At 33.3% G+C, this 20,566-nt stretch overlaps 2 protein-coding genes across 19 annotated transcripts in view; both read left to right on the top strand.

Annotated features, from left to right (window-relative positions):
- LOC122528760 (5'-AMP-activated protein kinase subunit gamma-2) overlaps positions 1 to 20,566 on the top strand; it is a 98,331-nt gene that overhangs the window by 7,349 nt on the left and 70,416 nt on the right. For 2 of the 3 annotated variants that reach the window (XM_043654221.1, XM_043654222.1), the window contains exon 5: positions 4,948 to 4,984. In XM_043654221.1, coding sequence (XP_043510156.1) covers positions 4,948 to 4,984 — 37 coding nt within the window. Of the gene's footprint in view, positions 1 to 4,947; positions 4,985 to 6,039; positions 6,920 to 20,566 lie in introns of those variants that run through there. The other variant, XM_043654223.1, reaches the window with a different exon arrangement.
- Positions 610 to 4,395, top strand: LOC122528762. 16 transcript variants are annotated; one of them, XM_043654227.1, is made up of 4 exons: positions 610 to 1,029; positions 3,101 to 3,169; positions 3,623 to 3,669; positions 4,310 to 4,392. In XM_043654227.1, exons 1-4 carry the CDS (start codon positions 699 to 701, stop codon positions 4,352 to 4,354), a joined length of 492 nt encoding a protein of 163 aa, XP_043510162.1. In that variant the 5' UTR covers positions 610 to 698; the 3' UTR covers positions 4,355 to 4,392. The 16 variants fall into 16 exon arrangements, with proteins under 16 accessions (XP_043510162.1, XP_043510161.1, XP_043510170.1 ...); XM_043654226.1 differs by having other exon boundaries at positions 611 to 1,029; positions 4,245 to 4,385; XM_043654229.1 differs by having other exon boundaries at positions 619 to 1,063.

Genomic DNA, 20,566 nt, shown 5'->3' with positions numbered 1-20,566 from the left:
TGCAATACTTATTTCTGATTCTTGTTGTTTCAGTTCTCTCGTGAAGGTAGCTTGTGGTAAATACGAACGTTTTAATTAATTCATTTCAAAATTATTATATATAAAATATTATATATTATATATTAAATATTATAAATTATTATACGTAAAACACATTGGTTTATTTCATATCGGATCTAATTTACTAAAAGTCGTACTAATTGTAAGTTTTTCAAAAATTTCGACCAATCTAAATCATCAAATCAGTTAATCCATATTACATTTACACTACATTAAATTTATCACGTTGCATTTGTAACATTAAGTTTAATTTTCGTGCAAATTCATATTCTCGGCGATTCACGATCGACGCGACTTGTTTTAAATTTAATCTGCTGGAATTTCAAACTCACGCTGGAATTTGACTTCTCCGCGGAAATTGAATTTAATTAATGAAAATCGTTGATTTACTTCGCCCCGGTTGGTTTAACAATAAAAATAGAGAAAATTATTCAGGAAAATACGTTGCCGATTACCAATGCAAATTTCGTATTGAAAGACTTTCTGTGAAACTGTTCATCGGATATTTATGCTTCAATTATGAAATGAATATATATATTTCTCCTATGCGAATGTATTTGAATATGAATATATTTCTCTCCGACCGGAGTTGACGTTTACCTAATTATAATTTCTCATTAACCACGGTTCAGTTCGATATGCAGAATTCACTGGACGGGTGGTTTGAGCGTGTAGAGAAAGAGCCTATGACGTTCAGATTTCGGTGGGAGTTACGCGTGTTTGTACATGTATGCTCGTGCATATGTAAGCAGGCTAAGCTTGTGTGTGGTCGCGCGTGCACGAGCACAGAGAACGGAGAAAAAGACGGATTCAAAGGCGGCGTTTTTCACTCAGTGAGCCACGGAACTTGCAACGTTGAAGGTGCTAGGAAAACGCGTGCACACGTTTCCTCAGTGCGCGTGTATTTTCTAAACCGATCCGAGTACTACGTTCTCGCTCGCGAGAATTCCATTTCCAATCTCATGGAAGGTTTGCAGTGTGTCGTACTGGTGAAATTTCCACAGTAATTCCCTTAAACCGTGATCACGTCACGTTTTCACTTGTTATGCAACAACCGTCTGCTCTTTCGATCAAAGATTTATACATCTTTTTCTTTTTCTTTTTTTTTTTTTTGTAGATCTGTGACTGCGAGGTAACAGGAAATTGAAAATTGGAATTTGGTTTTCAATTTGGTTAGCGAAGTTTAATTATTATTCTCAAGTGATGATCGGTATTTATATTGTAGTATGCACACACGTCGAAGTTATAAAGAGAATTGTGATTATTATCAAGGAAATTATAAAATTATTCCCTATTATTAGAATTATTCTAAAATTATTCACTATTGTTCCCTAGATTAATTAGAAAAGAGTTAGTTTTTTTTCTAGAATCAAAGAATATCGCTTTCAACGGGTATTCTTGATGCTCCAAAGCATGGGTATTCCAACAACTTCTCTTCAAAGAAATATCATTCAGTTGTACTTGCAACTGTATTTTTGTTATTTTAAATTCCGGCATTGCAAAAATTATAATTTTGTTTTGTTGTTGGCGCGTTGAATTCGTTCGGAAAATGATGTCATATTTATACTCGTCCTGCTCTACGATTGAACAAAAAGAATCGTATGGCCGCAGTTTTCTTAACTGCAACATAAAAGACGCTGAATGGTAATTTGCGGCCGTGAAGGATGTCTCGAGTTCATTGACGAAGCTCCTCCCCTATTGTTCGGTTACTTCGGTTCTTCTAAATTGAAAGCTGGCAGTTTTATACTACTCTCTTCTCTTCGTCCTCTCTTCTTTCACTTCTTTCGCCAATCCGAGTTTCAGACATAGTACTCCAACAACTTGCGAAAATACTCGTGTCGCCTTTAACGCTTAACTACGTAAACTCTTGCTACATTATAGTGTCTCACTCAGTTTAATAATTTGATTTATTCAATCGTTATGAAATCGTGTTATAAAAACCAATTACACTTGATGGTATAAATTTCTCTTTATTGCTTTGAAGTTGAAAACGTGGAATATACTGAATCTTCAAACCTGTTTCTTTGCGTATAATTAACGAAGACAGATCAATTAATTTCTAACAGAAACTGATGAATTCATTTCCACATAATGAGACCAATAATTCGAAATTAATTCATCTTTCACGATTTCAACACGAGATCTCAATTCTTCGTTAAATTGCGCCAGTAAAATGAAGATCTTGACTCCTTTCAAAGACGTGTGATCCACAATCGAAGATCAAAGATCGCTAACTAAGATTTCATAGCTTTTGAAAGCCGTTTATTCGCCGACAGAGGGACAGATGTGAAAAATTAACATGAGTAACGTTTATTTTCGTGCGTTGTGAAATGTTTACACTGCATTGAAATATGGAATGTATACGGCGTAGCGTAGGAATAATTTCGTCGCATCTTCGCTGTATTTGTCACGTTTAAATTGGATTCTGCAGCAAGTTTCTGGAAATATTTGGAACTTCTCTGCTTGACGACCTAGATCCATTGTCTTCAAAGTAAACTGTGCCGTGCATATCGTCGTCTTCTTCTTCTTCTTCTTTTTCTTTCTTTTTTTCCAGGCGCCTTATGAAAGTGATAACCAGTGTAAATTGCGGCGATTATTAGAGCGAGACAGGCCAATCATTTGCATAATGTTAATGCCTGTGCATATCTGATCGGATGATCGTCGATATTTCTTTATTTCTTTTGCTCTTTACTTTGTAAATTTGCCTATTAGACACAACCAGATAAGCTATATATAGGTGCTGTATCCATGTAGTATGTTGCCTTGTTACTTATTACTTTCCATCATCAGTTTAACTCGATAGTATAGTATTGCAGAATTACAATATCGTAGCATTACAAATACTGTTAGTTTTAAAAATTTTTTATAAAAGCTGTAGGTAGAAGAAATGTATTTTTATGACGTCAGTGGCAAAAAATAGAAAATACAAATTGAAAGAATCGCCTAATTCTTAATTGGTTAATGAAATAAGTATTATGTATAACATAATTATGTTTTGTGCCATTGGTAATGCAATTTCAATTACATTATATTTCTTCAGATCTCTTGGTGGTTACAAAAAGCATGGGTGCTTACAAAAAGCATGGGAGAGGTGGCAAAAATATATTGAGTATTAAAATTGGATAGCACTATGCATATTTTGTCAATATCTACTGAATACATTTATTTCAGGTTATATATGGTTTAATGGCTTTTTTTTTCGTATATACGTATTTAGAAACAAAAAAGTCTCAAGAGAAGTTAGCCTTCGTGTGCATTATCAGTAATTTAATTCTAGATAATGCAAATTGTACCACAACGTAAACTGCGAGCGGAATTAATTATTATTTACGATGAAGAACGTTAGTCTCGTGCGTCATAAACGATTTAATTTGTTTTTTTTTTATATGTATAAAACAAAAGTAATTGCGATGAATGTTTTTTTAAAATCAAAAAAATACCGTGATGAATAAGAAATAGATGTATTTCAGATCAGTTCGAAACACAAGCACTGTGATAGTGTTTTAAATCTGTTGCATGCGTCCGTCGTTACGACTATTTATTTTCTTTTCATCTCGTCCAGGGGCCTTCAACAATTTTGCAAACTATATACGTCATTTTGATCATAATGTAGGTTTTAACACAATACAGTTTTAACTTCCAGCAAGTTTTATTATAACATTTGGAAAATAATTTTACAATGCTGCGTACATTGAAATCAGTACATTGATCGTTACGTTAGACTTAATTCACGTTCAATGCATAGAACATTGTAAATGTTATCATAAAATGCGTATGTTGATAAGAACACACCACTAATGCGAACCGGTTGTATTTTACTATCTACTTGTTATCACATTCGGTATTCTTTGCGATATCGTGGATAATTGTCTAAAATGAACCGAGTTTCACTTGCAAGAAGAAATAGTCATCTTCATCCATATTTATACGTAGAATGTTCTTCCATTTCCGGCTTTAACGTTTAAAGCACTACCAGCACTAGCATTACTAAATACCACTCAGCTGACCTTTTCTTATCATTGTCCAGTTTTGATTTATCAACTCATCAAACTCGACTGCTATCAGTAACTTTTTCCTTTTCTTTTTCTTTTTTCTTTCTGTTTTTCGGCTGCAACGATTTTATTGGGGTCTTGTTATGTTTCATTTCATTTTTTTTTCTTATTGTTAACTTTGTCTCTTCGCAGAAGAGATTTAAAATAATAATTTTAATGAAAAATCTAATCTGTTTGGCTGTTTTTACATCGGTAAGAATGCAGTGAACAAACCTTGTGTCATCGGATTTGAAATTATGTGATTATGCGATAATAGTGCGTAGTAAGTTAAAAGTGCAATATGTCGTCGTATTTTCGATGGATAAAGAGTGGGAAGAAGGATGATTACTTCGAAGCGAAACCAAGAAGTCGTTCTTTAGACTCGAAGAGTCTCGAGGCATCAGGGATACGATTGATCCTTCAAAATGTACTTGAAATTTGTTTTTTTTTTATTATATAACACGATTTTTCAGTTGTAAATAATATGTCGATGTTTTGCAATAATCATCGTTGCAATGAATATTTCATATGCTGCCGTACAAATGAAAACTCGTCGAAACGGAACATGATAAGTCACGTATTTTCTAATTTTTCCACGTAGGAACATGTTGGCAATTTTAGTTGATCTTAGAACTAAATATAAATTTCTCTAGAATTGAAAATATTGGATAATGATTGATAATATTAATTGAAAATATATATCATCAGCTTCTAAATATTTCGTCAACTAAACAGATTGACATTAAATCTAGAAAATCAGCGAGAATGTATTTAACATGTTCTTTTTCTGTTCTGCGTCCATGCTATTTCAATAAATGCGGGTTCTGGTTGAAATAAATATTTATTACTGTTACAGAGAACTGCAGCTCAACACCAACCTCAGTCTTCACAGAGTAAGTATAAGTGTGTTTTACATTTAACTAGATTTAGAAGCGGGTGTCTGATTATTCCCAGCTACATAAACATTTAAGTAATAAAGAACATACATACGTGTCGAGATAACTGAGATGTGTCTCTCTCTGTGACTGATAACATCTGAAAAACAAAATTATACGCTTTCCAGTTCTTTTTTTTTTTTTACATCGTCGCAACACATGATGTATAATTAACTTTTTTTTTTTTTAAGTTAAATTTAGTTCAAAGAATTTACATATTCTAATATTTATTCTTAATATTTAGAATGTAATAAGAACGTTTCACTTTTTTCATATTGGTCACATCAGATAATGTTGCGTAAATATATATTACAATTTCTCAATATTTCTCAATATTTCTCAATATTGTTGCACAGAAGTGTTCAGATATAAGTATAGAACATAATTTAATTAGAATCAGAAAAAAAGAGATCAATAATCTCGTTATTTACAACTTACAGAAATATTTGAGCGCTCTTCGAAACTTTTTTTAAAAATATATCGCTTGCCTATGAAAAGTTTTGAAATTTTATTAGCGCCACGAGAGACACGGCTACCATAATTATATCGGTAAAGTTTCGATTATTTATATTTTAAAATGATCATGAAACAGTTAATTTGTTTATTACATTAACAAGCTTATATATTTAACACCTGTTACATGTTTACAAGAGTAATTATACAGTATATGTATGTTAGTAGTAAGCTCTTATATAACTCCTATATATATACACATATACACATCTTTATATTGATTTCAAATTTTATCAGTATATCACGACAGTCGAATTTTATATATTGCATCGTTTCAAAAATTTCAAAAATTTCAAGATACATGAAAGTTACCAGTAGTAAATATTGTTTAAATATCCTCGGGGGCTTTGAAACGTTAGGCACCTGGCTTATCGGCGATAAAATATTCTGCGAGAACTTCCGCCACCCCCGCTAGATGTCGCCCTCAAATCGTTTAATATGGCGCGCACATTCCGAAGCATGCTGGGACGGCCGATGCTGGCGGGACTTGCGCCTCAGATGGTTTTTGTACCGCAACGCGTACGGTGGGCACGTGCTTGAAAGTTGCCCGTTTCGTGTTCACTCGCCAGCCTTAACGATCAATGCCCGCGATTCTTTGAAACGGCGTCATTACTGGGATCACCAGTGTTCGTGCACGCGTCACGGGCCGTGCTTAATCTACAATCGGGCACACCGATCAACACGCCGTTGTGCGCGTGAATCGTCGTCCCTCGCAGAAAAGTCGTACGTGCGACATGTAACGTAGGACAAGTATCGTTTCTTTCGAGATTTCTTTCTTCTTTTATTTATTTATTTTCTTTTTTTTTTCACGAAACTTGATTGGCGTTCGAAACGTTTGCCTTTCCGACTTCAATTCTACTTTTACGTGTAGTTTTTTAACGATCGTTGAGAACTTTTACGACGATTGAGAATCGAATGGCTAGTCGAGCGAATTACGTGTCAATAACGGCACGATCTGCGATCGTAAACGTAAACACGGTTCCGCGTTGCGTGCCACTTTGCGACAAACGCCCGTGTTTCGAACCGGCAATCGAGGGTCGGTAGTTTTTGCTTGTTGACACGACTTTCGTCGTTGAGATTTGCTGCGCAAATCAGTCTCCGATGGTGCTTCCAATCGATTTGCACGTACGTGTATACGTGTCCCGATGGACTTTCGAAATCGTCGATGTGTTAATCCCTGTCGATTGCGGACTAACTGTGCAGAAGTGATCGGTGCGGCGATTTCTTTCGTTTCGCAAAAGGGAGATCTTGCTTTTACGCTTGGATAGTGCGCGGTGCAGATGTTTTGTTGGATGTAGTGCGTCGTGAGATTTACAAGTGAAAGAGAAGAATCGGGGGAATCGGTCGCTGCGTTGTAAACGATCCACCCTGCAATAGTTGGTAAGTGTCTTCTTTTCTATTTTTTTATTTTTAATTACGGGGAGACGTGGACGTTTATTCAACAAAAGTGAGCATCTGTGACGCTCACCTTGAGGATTCGAAACTTCTTATCGTTGTCTTATGCACTTATCTCGCACGAACCTCTTGCGCTGGAATGAGTGTCACGCTCGTCGAGAATATTTGTAAATATTTTCTCAGTTTTAAGTATATTAAAATATAACCCAAGCAAAACAAATAGTAATTTCTATCTGGTGATATACCAATTCGAAAAAGAAGGCGAATTATTGTATATGGTTTGGTCACTCGTTATGGTCCGTGAACCATACGAGTGACCAGCGCAAGAGGTTAGAGTTATAAGTTCGTAAAAGTGAACTATAACGGGATATAATGTAGTATCCCGCTTTTCAATTTTATTAAAAATGGAGTTTCGTACGAGGAAGTATTGCGATATATTTTCTCTGGTGATTACTAGGATTACTAGCTTATTATGTACTATATATTATTGCTAGTTGTAACAGTAAAATTAGCGAACCAATAAAAATCTTAGAATTCGGTAAACTCTCGCATTGCTACCAGAAATCTACCAATGTGCTCGGGTATTTATAAGCAGCGTGCAATATATTTTAGATCTAAGATATTTCATTTTCTTTTCTCGTGTTCTCTCTCAGTCATTCTGTCACGTGTGTGGTCACACCAAAATAAATGAATGACGAAAAAGAAACTGACGGCAGGATCGTCTTGCACAGTTAAACTAAAATATTATTAGTAAAGTTTCACGAATTAGAAGCTACAAGTGATCAATGTCAATAAATACTCTTCCATAATGTTAGCAAATTTGATGATAATGTAAATCAAATTTTACAAGTAATATCACAAAATTACTTGAGTTTAGCTCTTGAACCATTGTAAAATTATGATAAGGAAATTTATGACTTATAATTTGTAAGTTGTTGATTGGTTAACATTGCTAGCTAGTGAATTATAGTACAAGTCTGGAGAACTTATTTTCTTTTCTGAGTCACTGATTTAACTCGGCCGTGTAATGTAAATAATCTTTTTTCTTGTCATATTGTATGCTGGTTGCAACGATATTAAGGATATAAATCAAGTTAAAAATACACACTGTGTCACATACATCCAGGGTCATTAATGTTCTTGCAATTTACATTTGTCACTCATCATGAAATTGTGTATATGTACATTTCAAGGTTACATGTGACACGAAGGGTTAAAAATTTGCCTTGAAATTTCTTGCAACGCGTCAAAAGAAAGAAAAAAAAAGGACAGAAAATACGTAATTCCGTTTGAAGCCATAAATATTGAGCTTAAGCAATAAAAACTACAAACACTACAAACAGATTAAGATAATAATATACTCATTAGATAATTCAATCATTCAATGTTTAACTAGGGATTTAAATTTCATTGCAATTTGAAAAAATTTCAAATGAAAAAATTTAAAAATTTGAAGTTTAATTATGATTACTAAACCTTCTAACGTTATAGTAATGTAAATTACCAATTTCCATCGAAATATGAGTGTCATTAATATGTATTTAATATAATACATAATAAATATCAAATAAATGTTAAAATATTTTTAATATAATTAACAAGTTACCAGACAAGTTATAAACTCAGATTGAAAAATTATGAAAACTTTTTAATCGATATAGCACCGAAGTTGGTTTAATTAGTCTCACAATTCAAAGGAAAGTTCATGCAACGCTTACAAAGAAAATGATTATACATTGATATTTTATGAAACGTCTATTAAGTTTTAACTTTAGTTGTAAATTTAGTTGTTACGCTTCTTTTCGAACTTTAAAATTTTTTAGTTGGATTTAATTTTATTGACCATTATAATTAATGTAAGTGTTTATAAAATTTTCTGGTTTAACGCGTGAATAGGTCAGACTATAAGCAAAAGAAATTCTATCTAATGAAAACATGTTCATCCGTGTTAAGTGCTTATGCAAACATATTCAGCAAATTTTGAAATTTAACTCTTTACAAGAATTTCGGTATTTTAGATATTTTAGAGAGAAGATTGGTTTATTTGAGAAATAGAATTTATACGCTAATTTGTAAATTGAAAATTGAAAAAAGAATAATAAATATAAAATCGTATTAATTGGTATATTAATTTTTTTTGTTAAGAAACAGCCGTAGATAATTTCGAAGCGAGAAATATTACATTTGAATACAAAATCCGGAAACTAATAAATTCGAATGCACAGACAAAAATTCCGACGTAAAAATTGAGGAAGATTATCAACCGAGGGAAATTCGAAGATTAAAGAATTAGGATTCAAAAATCTCGAAATTTGAAAATTCTCAAAAAATTCATACACAACATACAATTTCAAAGTTACGAAAGTTTCAAAAATTTCAGACCATTCGACAATTTTACATTTGACGAACGTATTTCTTTAAAAAAGAGGGAGGGGGAGTCGATTGAGAGAGAATTGTCGCGCAGTTATATCACCTGGAAGCTGCGTGACAAAGTTTCAAAATTTAATTGCCAAGCTTACAAAGGGAGTGCTCTCTGTTTTACTGGGTCAAAAGAAGGAAAGTTCGACTTACACAAACAGCGTGCCTCCCGCTGAGGCGATTCTCTCGAGAACCGAACGGCTACCGCGAGCTCTCGCAATTTTGTGTGTGTTCCAAGGAACAATCGCCTTGAACTACAGATGCGACGAAGCCTACAGCTGCGAGAGTCGAGGAGTTGGCACTTTTTGTGTAAGGGAGAAGGGTGGGAATACACTTACACTATTGCACATTGATAACACTTGGAAAACTAGAGTGGCGACACTGGTCAGAGAGATTGTGTGTATGTGTAAGTACGATGTAAATGGTGCGGTGTGTACGTAAGCAGGAGCCAATAGAAGCCGCATTCCTCTATTCTGCCAACTCCTCAGAATCCCGATAGCGGTGTTCCAAGGACAAGGACAAGGTCACACGGCATGAGATCCCTCCTAACCAGGACCCTTTTCTCACGGATTCTTTCTTTTACTTTCCACGTGCTTTTACTTTCCCTCGTTGCTATGACGATGAGGGTAGTTGGCGATGAAGGAATCCGATTCAAATCATTATTACGCAGTGAATCGAGTATTTGACGAGAAGAGGGAAATTAATGGTCGTGCGTGAAGCTATTTTCTTATTAATTATTTCGCTTTCGTTGGCCCTCTTGTGACCTTTGAATCATTTTGAGTATTGTTTCTCTCTCTTTCTCTCTCTTTCCTTCTTTAAATTGGCAAATATACGGGAATCTATAGTTACTAGCACGCGTGATTTTTTTATTTCAACTTTGTGCTAAAGATCTGCTTAAAATCTCCTTTTCTCGATTAAAACGAAAGCGGGATTTGAGGTGTATAAAATTCGAGAATCACAGTAGAATTTAGTTACGAGATGAATGGTTAGATAGGGTTTTTTGATAGTTCTATTTGTTTATTGTGCATAACTTTTTATCCCTAGAAATTAGAATTAAATTTTCGAACTTTATTCAATATTCAGAATTTGATTATTGTTTGACAGTGATTGTTGTTATGTTCGATTATCAAAGTTTGACACACGATATGGACGGAGCTAGGAAATATGAGAATAGTAACAGAGATGAATCGACTGATAGTTATAGATGGTCGTGTGAAGCCTCATTGAAGATTTAATGAAGAATTTGTGCAACCATTCAAAAATTTGGAAATGTTTCACAAGCTACTATTTTTTGAACAACGCGTTTTTCTGTTCCAAACGAAAATCGTTGGCGAAGCGTTGTCCTTGTCTAGATTTCATAAATTTTAATATGCTTTGTAACAATACAGTAGCAAAATAACGCAAGCATGAATAAAGATATTGTCGATATAATATAAATGCGCAGAAAATAAATTTCTATTGTTCAGTGCTACTAATAATTCCGTTTAATATTAATTTATTAATCACGTGTTAATATTAATTTAATATAAGTTCCTTATTCACAGTATTATAATAATTTACGTTATTTCTTCGGATCCCAATTTATTTCCAATTTACTTTTAAAGCGCAATTTTATTCAAGTGTGCGCTATAAATTGTAATAACATAAGCACCTGCGATCAATTAATTTCCTGTCACTTGACTAAAGCATTGTTGTAAAACACTTCCAAAGTCATGAATCATCTGCCACTAAATTTGTGTTTACGACACAAATTTTTCATCGGAAAGCAAATTTTCATTAAATATATTGCACGTCATAAATTACAATAACACGATGTAAAACATACAAAGTGTTCCCAAAAGTGACTGAACAATTACTTCTTATTAAATTCACGTTTACATCCATAATTCGTAATAAAATTCTTTTTATTGAAGGAACTAAAAAAAAAAAAAAAAAAAAAAAGAAAAAAAGTGAAGGGAAATGTGACACGACAATCAATTTCTGACAATACTCTCGATTATTCGCGAAATACGATTTACATACATGCTTTTGGATATGTAGGTCGAATATCCAAGTACTTCTCTTAAGTAGTTGTAGTAAAGACCTCGCCACAGCTGGTTCTGGAAATGCAGCTTGCTGCTGACGGCTCTTCATCGGCCTTGAAGAACCGGTTCCGAGATCCACATGTCGATCGTATCGATGCTCGAAACCGGAAACGCGTGTTTTGGGAGATGGCGAAATATTAAAACGCTTGTTTATAGGCGTCTCGTCATAGAGCGAAACCTCATTTACGGTTATCGTTTCACACATCTCTATTATAGCACGCAATAGTGCTGTGCTTGCCACTGTTTCCTTCAAACCTTTCGATTTTTCGAGGAAAAACATTTGTAGGTACTTGCTCATAAAAGGAATGTTTATCATTAGATTGTTGGTGTAACACACACATATATATATATATATTTTTTTTCAAAATTCATTTTATGTTGATTGGGTTTAAAATTGCGTTTAAAAGTAGAGAAGTAGCGCTGTTGATTTAATGAAAAATTATTCTTTCTAAACAAAGTGAAATAGCAATTTCGGACAAACAAATATTCTCCTGGCTTCGTGCGAATATGCGTGCTCGGTAAATTAGAATCGGTTGCACACTTCAATTGACATGTTTTTAAATCTGTTAAAATATGCATACATGCATACGTATAATAATTCAGAAGGGACGAATTGAAAAATTAAAAATTCGTGTTCGGGAATTACGAAACAAAAAAAAAAAAAAAAAAAAAAAAAACTGATGGAAAATCGAACGTCGGTGATGTGGAAACATCGTACAGTTCAGAATAAACGATTTTTTTTTTTTAGAACATATCGTACCTGAAATTAATGTTCTATTCATACATATGTATGTACATATGTACACTTTCGAAAATATACTGCCTTTCTTTTGTCTCTCGTTTTTACGTCGAACGAAGCGAAAAGAATGTTTGACGTAAAATTGAAAAACGTTGTACTAAGAATTGATGTTTTTTTTTTTTTAACATTTTGCTCATACGATATTTTTTTTGTCGTATTTAAATTTGTCGATAGATCGATTTCATGCATTTCAGATATAATTTTTAATTGGTTGCTTCAGCCTCTGTGTTTGCTACCTGTCATTCTATTAGCGACTTTGCCCTGTTAAGTGCATAATAATTGCATCACTAATGTCGTTAATAACTCGACGCAACTTTCAAACGAATCTGCGTCGTTTCAGTGTGTTACAGCAAAATATTTTTAAGGATAAACGAAGTTCACGATGTCTTATTGATTATTTATTAACGTATTTAGTGCCAGACTACCTCTAAGATTTGTGCTAGTAGATACTTTGAAATAGATTGGTATCTATTTTAAATTAAGGGGAAGCAGTTTTCGACGTGTTGAATTTTTAATTTGCGAGAGAGACTCTTTTTTTTTTTTAAAGTGTATATGAGACAACGTTTTCCTTTAGCTTCGATAAATTACAATAGGTACTTAGTTGTTACATTATTCATTTCATGCATAGTCACGCAATAAAGTTAGCGTGGATTTATTAATCCTTTGTATAACGTCGTGTAATTTCAAGCCACATCAATTTTTGCGCAGATCGAAGTTAAATTGGACCGTATCCGCGATCAACGTCTATTTCTGTCCACGATAAATTAATAACTGTCCACCATAAATAAAACAAAAAAAGCGAGATTAAAATTGAATTAGACACATCAAGGTGTTCCCCTATCAACAACGATAAATTCACCGATACGAACATAACGTTAGAAGTAATTGACCTTGCGACAAACTTGAAAACAATAACCGACAGAGTGTTTGTGCAGTTTCAGTATTACCGGAAGCTCCGAAAATCTCATTAACGTTCTCTATCTTATTAGGTAGATCTGGTATATCTCGCACGGGGTACAGTGTATGTCTAACGTATAGTGCTCGCCTGCTTCTATTTCCCTAAATCGAATTACAATTCGTTGCGAGGAATCTCACCTGTCTTCTGTAATCCACGTCTCAAGGTCTTCACGACATAATACCCACTCGTGCTCGCGAGATCGGGTTTCTAAATGTGAACGGTGAGGGGGAAAAAGAAAAAAAAAAGAAAAAAGAAAAAGAGAAAGAAAAAGGAAAACTCAACCCTTCGAGTGGCCATTGTACGTACTGCATCGCGCCACTGCAGTTAATGCGATATATATGTAATGCATCACGTAACGCGCATACCTTCAGCTGCGAGGCACCAGCTGCATCATTAATACGAAAAATATTTAACTGCAGCGAGCATGTTTCTTCAAGATTAATGGAAATTCAGTCTCAATTGAATATTCGTTCGTAGGTGGACTTTGTTTAACTGTATTTTTTTTTTTTCTTTCCCTCGAGCTGTACGCTTTTAGTAACATTATCCAAGAAGTATTTGGAAATTTGTACAATTACCGAAAATCGAGCTTCGTTACTTGTTCGGTTATTTGTTCGGATGTATTTAAACTTTGTCCTCGTCGAGTTTTAGCCTTGACGAATGTTTCACTTGGAAACTGATTTAAAAGGGCTCTCGAGCTTTCTTTAGCTTTGAGAAATGTTTAACATTATTGAAAACAGGCGATTCCTTTATCTTCGATTTGATAAACAATGTTTTGTGATTCCTCGTAATTTGAAAGTCTGTTTACTACATTTTAGACGAGATTCAGAAGATTTCCCCCCTTTGTAGTAAAATTGTAGAAATCAAGTCGGACGATCTTTTATGCATTACAAAGTGACTAATAGATCAGATCTTTGATTAATTTTAACTTTGAGGTAACAAAAGTCGTCCTGTCTTACAGTTTCTATAGGTACTTCACCACTTATTCATCCATTGTCCTCTTTCCTTTAATTCATTCTAACGAATCAACTGATCAGCTCTCTGAGATCTCTCAATTTTTTTCATAAATGCTTCGAGGCAATCCTTTTGCATAGTACTCTCTTTCTTTCATTTAATACTCGTTAATGTTTCCCATCATTTGCCTCTCCTCTTTTATTTAAATTTAAATTTATAAATAATATTTATAAAAATTTAAATGTTTCGTTTAATAATATTCGCAGATCACCTTAATCCTTATTTTTATTATTCTTTTGATAGTCTCACATTTCCGTGACAGAGAAAAGAACAGTCACATTAAAAAGAAAATTATTATATTTTATAATTTATTATATTAATATAATAATATAATAATTTAATAATTTATTATATTTACTAAGAGCAAAGTGTAAAATATATCTGAACACAGATTACTGATCCTGAGATATATTCTTCTTCTTCTTCTTCTTCTTCTTATTATTATTATTATTATTATTATTATTATTATTATTATTATTGACATTTTTATCTCCTCGCGTATAGGATAATTCTTATCATGCAATTTCGTATCCCGTAGATAAATTATTTTGCAAAATTGTTGCTCCGTTACCTTGAGCCGCGTATTTTTCAATCGCATATCGTATATTTTAATGCGATGCGAAGCTTCAGTCCATGTTCATTTAATATCTCATGTAAATAAGATATTACAATTATTGCATCGATACCATTGAATATATCATTAAATACAAACGTTCAAACTTTGCTTCATTATCGCTCTTAGTAAATATCATTCTGTTTTTTTCTTTTTTTAATGCGATACATTTGTCACACGACTTTTTTTTCTCTGTCATGGAAATGTGAGACTATCAAAAGAATAATAAAAACAAGGATTAAAAGTAATCGAACGTGCTTAAATCGAATGATAGTTGTTTCGTAAGTTACGGCAGGTTTCAATATATTACGAGGTTCAATTTATCATTATTTAAGGGGGCAGGATAGTTTGACGGGCTTAAAAGTTACGAATACTTTGGAGGGTTAGTAAAAAAAAAAAAGTACATATTTGATTGACATGAGCTTTTGTGGTTTATTTTGACATATTATGAACTATAAACAGCAACATTAAAAAAGAAGAAAAGAGAGCTCTTATTTAACTTTTCGACGGCATCCTTTTTCCTAAACTTTTTTTTACATTGCCTATCGGTGTGCATGATTTCAACCGAACAGGATTAGTTGCAACAAAAAGGCAAGAAAAGTTCGAGAGTAAACGATATTCTCTAGGGATTGACGATCCAACATTTTCATTTCTGTGAAAATTATGAAAACAGCATCTATTTGTTTTTGATGTATCGAATTTATGCCAAAAAATTCTACGTTTTTTTGTTTATATTTTTCGAAATTGTTGAAAATTAAAAAATGATCGACCGTCAATCTCTAGTTAATGTTACACTAAAGGTACGCACCAAGTTTCACAGTAATCGGTTGGTTAGATTCCGAGATATCTTGCACACCGTTTCTAAAAACCTAGTTTCGAGAAAAATGCGTTTAAAGTTTCAGACCGTCATTTTTCATATGTATCCTTTACTTACTTTTTTCTACTTACATATCGTGGCTTACAGTTCTTACAATTCACAACTAAATTGAATCCAAGTCTCCTAATATTCGTATCACCAAAACGTAATATTTGAATCACGCGATTTACACTTTATAATACTGCTTAACGTTGTAAACAGTGATGCAAATTCAATTATTCTGTATCCGCGGATTTATTATTATACCAAAATAAGCCGTTTCAAAGGCTAGGACATTTTCTATCTTATGTCTAAGACTTCAAACTACTGTCTAAAACAAAACAAAAAAAACAAATCGATTTTTTGAAAATTTTCCACTGCCCGGTCCTCTTAATTGAATTAAGTGAGTAATTAATTTTTAATTATAACACGTAATTTATTGCTAAATGACTCGCTAAACGCCCGATATTATCCCTTTGATCTGATAGCGACTGCTTACGCATGACTTGAATGTGATTTATCATTGATCATGCCACCTTCCAAGAGAGGAAATGGTAAATAAGATTGTTTCCACGAAACGTTCGTTGGAGGGTCGTGGAAGACTGTGAGGTCTTTAGCGACGTATTGAAATTGACTCTTTATAACTGGTCTAGTAGTTGGGTCTCCTTTAGGTAGTTGATAACGTCTTTTTGTTGTTTCTGGCAGATTAGAGCGGTGTTCTGGTTTAATCCGTATTTACTTCTTATATTTTCTATCGTATTTCTAAGACTTCAAACTACTATCTAAAAACAAAACAAAAAAATGATAATTTCAATTCTTGATAATTTCAAACTTCCCGACCCCTTGAATAAGCAACCTGAGAAACCTGTGGGTGTAGTTCATTTCTGTGATGGCTACGAAGGGTTTCCCTCACGCACTTCTAAAAGAAGATCTCGCGTCTAGACCGAACACGGCTATCGTTTTAATCGATTTTCACCCTGTCGGTCTCGTGCTGCTTTATGCATTAAACTGCATGTCACGGGTGTGTGACGTAATGCCCGGAGACCCAGTTACGATTTCCAGTATCAACGACCCTTTAAATCTTTATCTTTTCTTTCTCCTCTCAAACCTCTCCAGTTGTCCACGTTTCACGTGAGATTACTTACGATCGTGTTTTCGACATTCTCTCTTCCCATTTGTTACGTAAAGATCGTCGTACGTGCACCTCGTAGGGATGTCGTCTGAAAAATAATTTGCGGGTGATACAAGTGGTAATATTCTGAAAAGAAAAAAAAAGAAAAGACGTGACACGGAACGAAATCAAAACGTGCAACAATAGAATTCCGCTTCGATACAATTTGTGCTTTTTATTTTTATTTTTATTTTGTTTGCTTGCGATTTTCGCACGGTGCCCGCGTTTACGTAACTTTTACGCATTGTTTCGTTGCTGTTCTTTATGGATTAGTTGTTTGTGCAATACAGTACGTTCAACAGTGAATAAGCACGTGCTTATTGTTAACAATGACCTTCCTTGTGCGCTGAAGTACTTCAACTACACTTTTATTAAAGAATTTAATAGCTGGATAGTTGCAGTACGATGCGGAACTTATTTGTTCGCAGGAAATGCCAATTGACGTTTTACGTGAAATAACGCAACGATTCGTAAGCGTTCGTCATGGAAATCCTTGGCTTTTACAGAAGCACGTGAATGCATTATTCTAAAAAGTATACAATATCGAGTATCTTTTTGAACGTATTACGCGTATTATAGCAAAGTTAAGTTTATAAAGTTTTAAGTATAATGATATCTCTCAGGAGTTTAGAAATTTCTGATATCTTTTTTGAAAGACAACAAGATGAATTTCTTAAAAAATTATACACGATGATAAGGAAAATAGAAGAATTATCTAAAAATTTTTTATTACACAGGTATTGAAATCTTTTGTTTCTTTTTTTTTTTTTTTCCGTTAAATCCTTCTTCATTCTTCATATCGAGTAAATTTCTGTCTTGGGTGTACCCCATTCAGCACCCTGTATAGTAATATCATAAAGTCGGTCAATCGTTAATGCTTTCATGTTTTGAAAGGCAAAACAGCAATCTGAGATACATACAGGGAAAGACGGGCTCGAGATTTCCTCCTGGCCTTCGGGAAAATGTCAACTCGAGAATTATTTCTCACTTCATGAAGTAGGGGTTTCCTTAAATTTAGGGACGTCGAAGATTCTTGTAAAGGATCCCTGTCATTATTTTTATTTTAAAATATGCAACCCTAGTTCGATTACAATTAAATTCGGCTCATATATTTTGCTAATTTTACTATTGTCGAAAGAAGATTGAATAAATATTGTTTTTTACACTCATATTCAAAAATAGTATACAATTTGGAAGCTAATTCAAGTTATTAAGTTTAATTAATATAAATGTAAATTTAATTAATATTAATATAATATATATATATAATATATATTAATATAAATTTAATTAAATTAATATTAATATAAATTTAATGACAATACAATTATTATTCACATGTGCAGTACAATTTATTATTATACACGTGTAGTGCATGTAACAAGTGCCATATCAGAATAAAATGCAACAGTCCAGTGCCGACATACTACTGTTTTTAAGAAACAGTATAATAGTAAAAGAATAGATATAAAGAAGTATAAAAAGACTAGGAAGTTTCTAATAGGAACGCATGAATGTTACTGTTGCTTGACTTTAAATCGATTTGATTAGAAGGAGATAAAACAAGTTGCTACCAGATCTATCAGTTAATCGAGAAAGCTTAAGAGGGATGTTTCTTGAAATTTAATGTCGTTACAGATTTAACAGATTGCACATCTGATGGAACTCGAAAATTATATACACACATAAAGTGAAATATTTGATCATCAACAATTAATTATTAATTAAATTAATAAATTAAATTGATAATTAATTAATTTAAATATTATCATCAATAATTATTAATTAAGTTATTAAATTAAATAAAAGTTTTTTCCATATTTCTAGAAATTTTAAATATCGACGTATCAATGAGTTTTCCAACTAATTTGTTTTTCAAATCGAATTGGACGATATGCAAATAATTTTAGTACCAACTATAAATCAATCTGTTTATGTCGAAGGCCAAACGTATGTATTTATGTTGTTTTTGCGCGTCAATGTGTTTCTCTCTTCTAATTGTGAGACCGACGAAATATTTCACGATCATTTTTCACGCTTTCCTTTTCCTGTGCACCTGTGATGCGGCGTTTCTATTTCGAGAGTCTTGAACGTATCGCGGATATGTCGCTGTCACTACTTGCGATTCAAATGTTCCCTACGCCTTCGATATTAATACTTCATCGTCAACACGTGTCTATTATTAATAGACAGCGGATTGTCATTCAAATATAATCAAAAGAAATTAAAAAGAATTTAGACAGACGATTGTTGATTAAATATTACGATTACTATATTTTGGACTTATTTATACGTACATTTTGTTTATTTTTATGCCTTAAAATCTCTCACTGATGCATAATTATCTAATTATCAACTGTAAGAACGAAATCAATTTCACAAAGCTAATAACTTTCCAAAAAACCATAGTTCGTACAATTTGTTAGGTTTCTAATTACATTAATTTCTAGGTGTTGCAATTTTTTTTTTATAAATATGTATTATATAATATATTATTATTAAATATATATATATAAAATATAATATATAATATATTAATTAAATATATTAATAATTCAATATGTTATATTATGTTATATTCAATATGTTATTATATAATATATTATTATTTTATATATTAACAGTTTATCGTTCAGCCAAGAGACATACATTTATTTTCAACACAACTATCCAAATTTGCCTGTTTAAAAAAATTTAGTTGAAATACATAATTTATCGCTGAATATCCAGCAATTAACAAGGCACCTAACAGCTGATACCACAATTTCCCTAGGCGTCGTCCTGTGTATCAAGTCAAATTAGGGTTGCGAAGGAAACTCGCCACGGATCGCTGTCATTAAGCTGTAATTTAATTTCGTTCGAAACATTGGCGTCTTGTAGCGTGGACAGCACGAGAGAAACGGATTCAATGTAACGTTTCACTATTAGATCTCACCGTGTTCATATATAATCGTAATTGATACGTGTATACGTATATGCACACGTTACAGGTGTATTTGCTCAGCGCTGGTAATGTTTCGCGTGATCGTAACTACACTGAGTGCGTGACATTTTAAAGGTCGATTCGGTGAACCATCGTACCAAATCGAGGGAATACCCTTCGATCTTCTAATTATATTCTAATTGACAATCGGACGTATTTATAGACTCGTTTGATATAATTTTTCATGTTGTTGTCGAGTTGCTCTGAGTTTAACCTTTAGTACGCGTCACGTAAAAAAAAAGAATTTCTTACCTCGGGCTTATATCTTCTCTCGAGGATGATAACGTACGTACAAAACTGTCCTAGTATTGTTACATATACTCTTCTCACTCGTTGAGATAAGAAGTGTTGTGACGAGTTTGTTGCGCTCGATTTGTTACATCCGCGATAAAATCGAAACGATATGAAATGAGAAAAAGTGATGCAAGACGGGTGTGCCTGTTCTCGGTTCGACGAAGGGAAATTAACCAAACGAATGGTTATCGATAGTAAGCTGATATCGACAAGTCGTGTACTTTATTTTTGATTTCTCGATTTGTTGCGATTGAAATTGAAGTTGACTCATCCGGTTGCGCCTCCAACTTTGTTTTCAATCTCTTTCGAGTCGCTCCGTTTGATTGCACATGAAGATACAAGGGTGAACTTGTGATAAGTCGCGATTTCTGTTCGGACGACAGGAATTTTTTTCATTTCTCATTGCACTCGCAATATCAGTTGCTACTCGACTTTGTTTTTTCCT

This window comes from Frieseomelitta varia, unplaced genomic scaffold, assembly GCF_011392965.1.
Source record: "Frieseomelitta varia isolate USP_RPSP 00005682 unplaced genomic scaffold, Fvar_1.2 scaffold_258, whole genome shotgun sequence".
Taxonomy (NCBI): domain Eukaryota; kingdom Metazoa; phylum Arthropoda; class Insecta; order Hymenoptera; family Apidae; genus Frieseomelitta; species Frieseomelitta varia.
The sequence above is the reverse complement of the archived record's forward strand: the minus strand, read 5'-3'. Positions and strand labels throughout refer to the sequence as shown.